Source organism: Chiloscyllium plagiosum, chromosome 6, assembly GCF_004010195.1.
Source record: "Chiloscyllium plagiosum isolate BGI_BamShark_2017 chromosome 6, ASM401019v2, whole genome shotgun sequence".
Classification (NCBI taxonomy): domain Eukaryota; kingdom Metazoa; phylum Chordata; class Chondrichthyes; order Orectolobiformes; family Hemiscylliidae; genus Chiloscyllium; species Chiloscyllium plagiosum.
The window spans coordinates 93,778,263-93,780,348 of NC_057715.1; the positions used below are offsets into that span (position 1 = coordinate 93,778,263).

General features: G+C 40.9%; 1 protein-coding gene across 1 annotated transcript in view; it reads right to left on the bottom strand.

Moving 5' to 3' along the window:
- Positions 1-1,157, bottom strand: part of alg11 (ALG11 alpha-1,2-mannosyltransferase) — a 9,454-nt gene extending 8,297 nt beyond the window's left edge. The window contains exon 1 of the mRNA XM_043692152.1: positions 931-1,157. Coding sequence (XP_043548087.1) covers positions 931-968 — 38 coding nt within the window. The 5' untranslated portion in view covers positions 969-1,157. The remainder of the gene's footprint in view (positions 1-930) is intronic.
- Between the last annotated feature and the right edge of the window lie 929 nt (positions 1,158-2,086).

The following is a 2,086-nucleotide window of genomic DNA, read 5'->3' on the forward strand; positions in this document are numbered from 1 at the left end:
GGATGATACGCTGTACATGGAGGTTGGTGGGGTGGTAGGTGAGAACCAGTGGGGTTCTGTCCTGGTGGCGGTTGGAGGGGCGGGGCTCAAGGGCGGAGGAGCCGGAAGTGGAAGAGATGCGGTGGAGAGCATCGTCGACCACGTCTGGGGGGAATTTGCGATCTTTGAAGAAGGAGGCCATCTGGGTTGTACGGTTTTGGAACTGGTCCTCCTGGGAGCAGATGCAGCGGAGACGAAGGAATTGGCTTCCCTCGTCAGGTCTTTATTAAGAAGCAACAATTTAAAAATGATTCATAGCCACATATGTAAGATAAACCCCCATGACCCATGACAGGCTCAGAACAGTTCTGAAGGGTCACTGGACCAAACCGTTAATTCTATTTCTCCTGAACTCATCCACTCTACAGTGCCCAGCTTAAGACCCTAAGAAATAGGAGCAGGAGTAGGTTGTTCAGCCCCTCAAGCCTGCTCCATCATTCAATAGGAACAATACTGGTCAACATTCCTCACGTCCCCTTTTCCTGCCTTTTCCCCACAACCTTCGATTCCCCTTTTGATCAAGGAATTCTCAGGCTCTTTGTGAATTCTTTTTAATGGTCCCTAGTAACCTACTCTAACAGGTTAAAATAATTATTTTGAAGTTTTTCTTAATTTCAAAAATGTACTTTATTCATAATAACATTTAGTTACAAATGCAGTTTGGTTCTGTACAGTGGCATATCAAGTAAATATCGCATATTTGAGTTTGAGTCTATCCCAACAAACCAACCAAAGACGTCTCTTACCACGGTCTCGTCTGTAAAAGAGACGTCTTTTATATATATATATATATATATATATACACGAACTGAGGCACTGGGAGGGTCGGCTAACTGAACGGACCTGAGTTATCATTCCCTGGTTGACAGAATCATGCAACATTACACTCACCTCAGGAACTCACAGAGACACCAGCCGCCGGCCGCCATCTTAGACACACTGACCTCCGCGCCGGAAGTGACTGTTCCCTGACGATCAATAACTGAAGATGCAATTGTTTGCAAGAATTAATGAATTCCCCGGGAATACAAATATGGATATCAACCCTGCACAAAAATAATTAACAAAGTTGCAGCGATGTTTGAAGCTCATTGTACTTTTCCGGCGGGGTTCATGTGGCTGGGTGAGTGATTGACAGGCGAATGGAGCACTGGGCTGTTCCCCTCACTCTGGTGTTTGGGTCTTTATATTATCATAGTTTATAAACTGGTATAAAAACTAGTATCCTGCCTTACTCTGCGGAGTTTTCTTTTAAATTCTACGGTGGGTTTTACGGTTATGCGTATAAAATCAAACCCTTTACCTCTGCAGCAACTAAAATTATTGAGGACAGTGCTTGTGATTTGGAAGTTATTTTGCTCCCTGAGTGTTTTCTTGGCACCTTGTCGGGAAGAACGATGATGTGTATTAAAGTATGTACTCGTAATGAGTAGAATTTTTAAATAAAATGCGAAAGGGCACCTTGTGTCCGTGGAACATGTCGAGTACGTTTAATTCAGTGGCGAAGTGATGAGTTGTTTTAACACGGGCACACTGTTGGATGTGAATATTGATCCATTTTTGACCAGGACACCAAACCTTTCGAAATCCTTTGTTCATATTTGCGGTTTCATGAAGTTCATGCTTCTTAAAATCTCTATTATCTTGGAGTAAAGTTCATATGTTTTAGACAATAGAGCTTGTTTTAAATTCTTATGAAAATATATCTACTTTTAAAAATGGTTCTCAAAAAGCTTTTGAGTTTTGGGAGTATAATATTGCAAACAACTATTTACAAGACAGTTACAGTATATAAAAGGTAGCATTCTTCCTTCAGTTGGTCTAAAATCTATTGTAAGGATTTTCCTGTGGTTTTTAAACAACATTGTGTAATGTTTGTTGATACTGTTTATTTGCTTTCTTGTTTTACATGTTCCTGAGGTGTGCCTTTGTGCCAGATCTACAGTTGCTATGATACTACTTGGAATTTCAATTGGAGCAGAGGATAAACTATGTAATTAGTACCTTTGCCTGTGTTTTCAAGGAAGAAGATTATATTTCAGCTTCA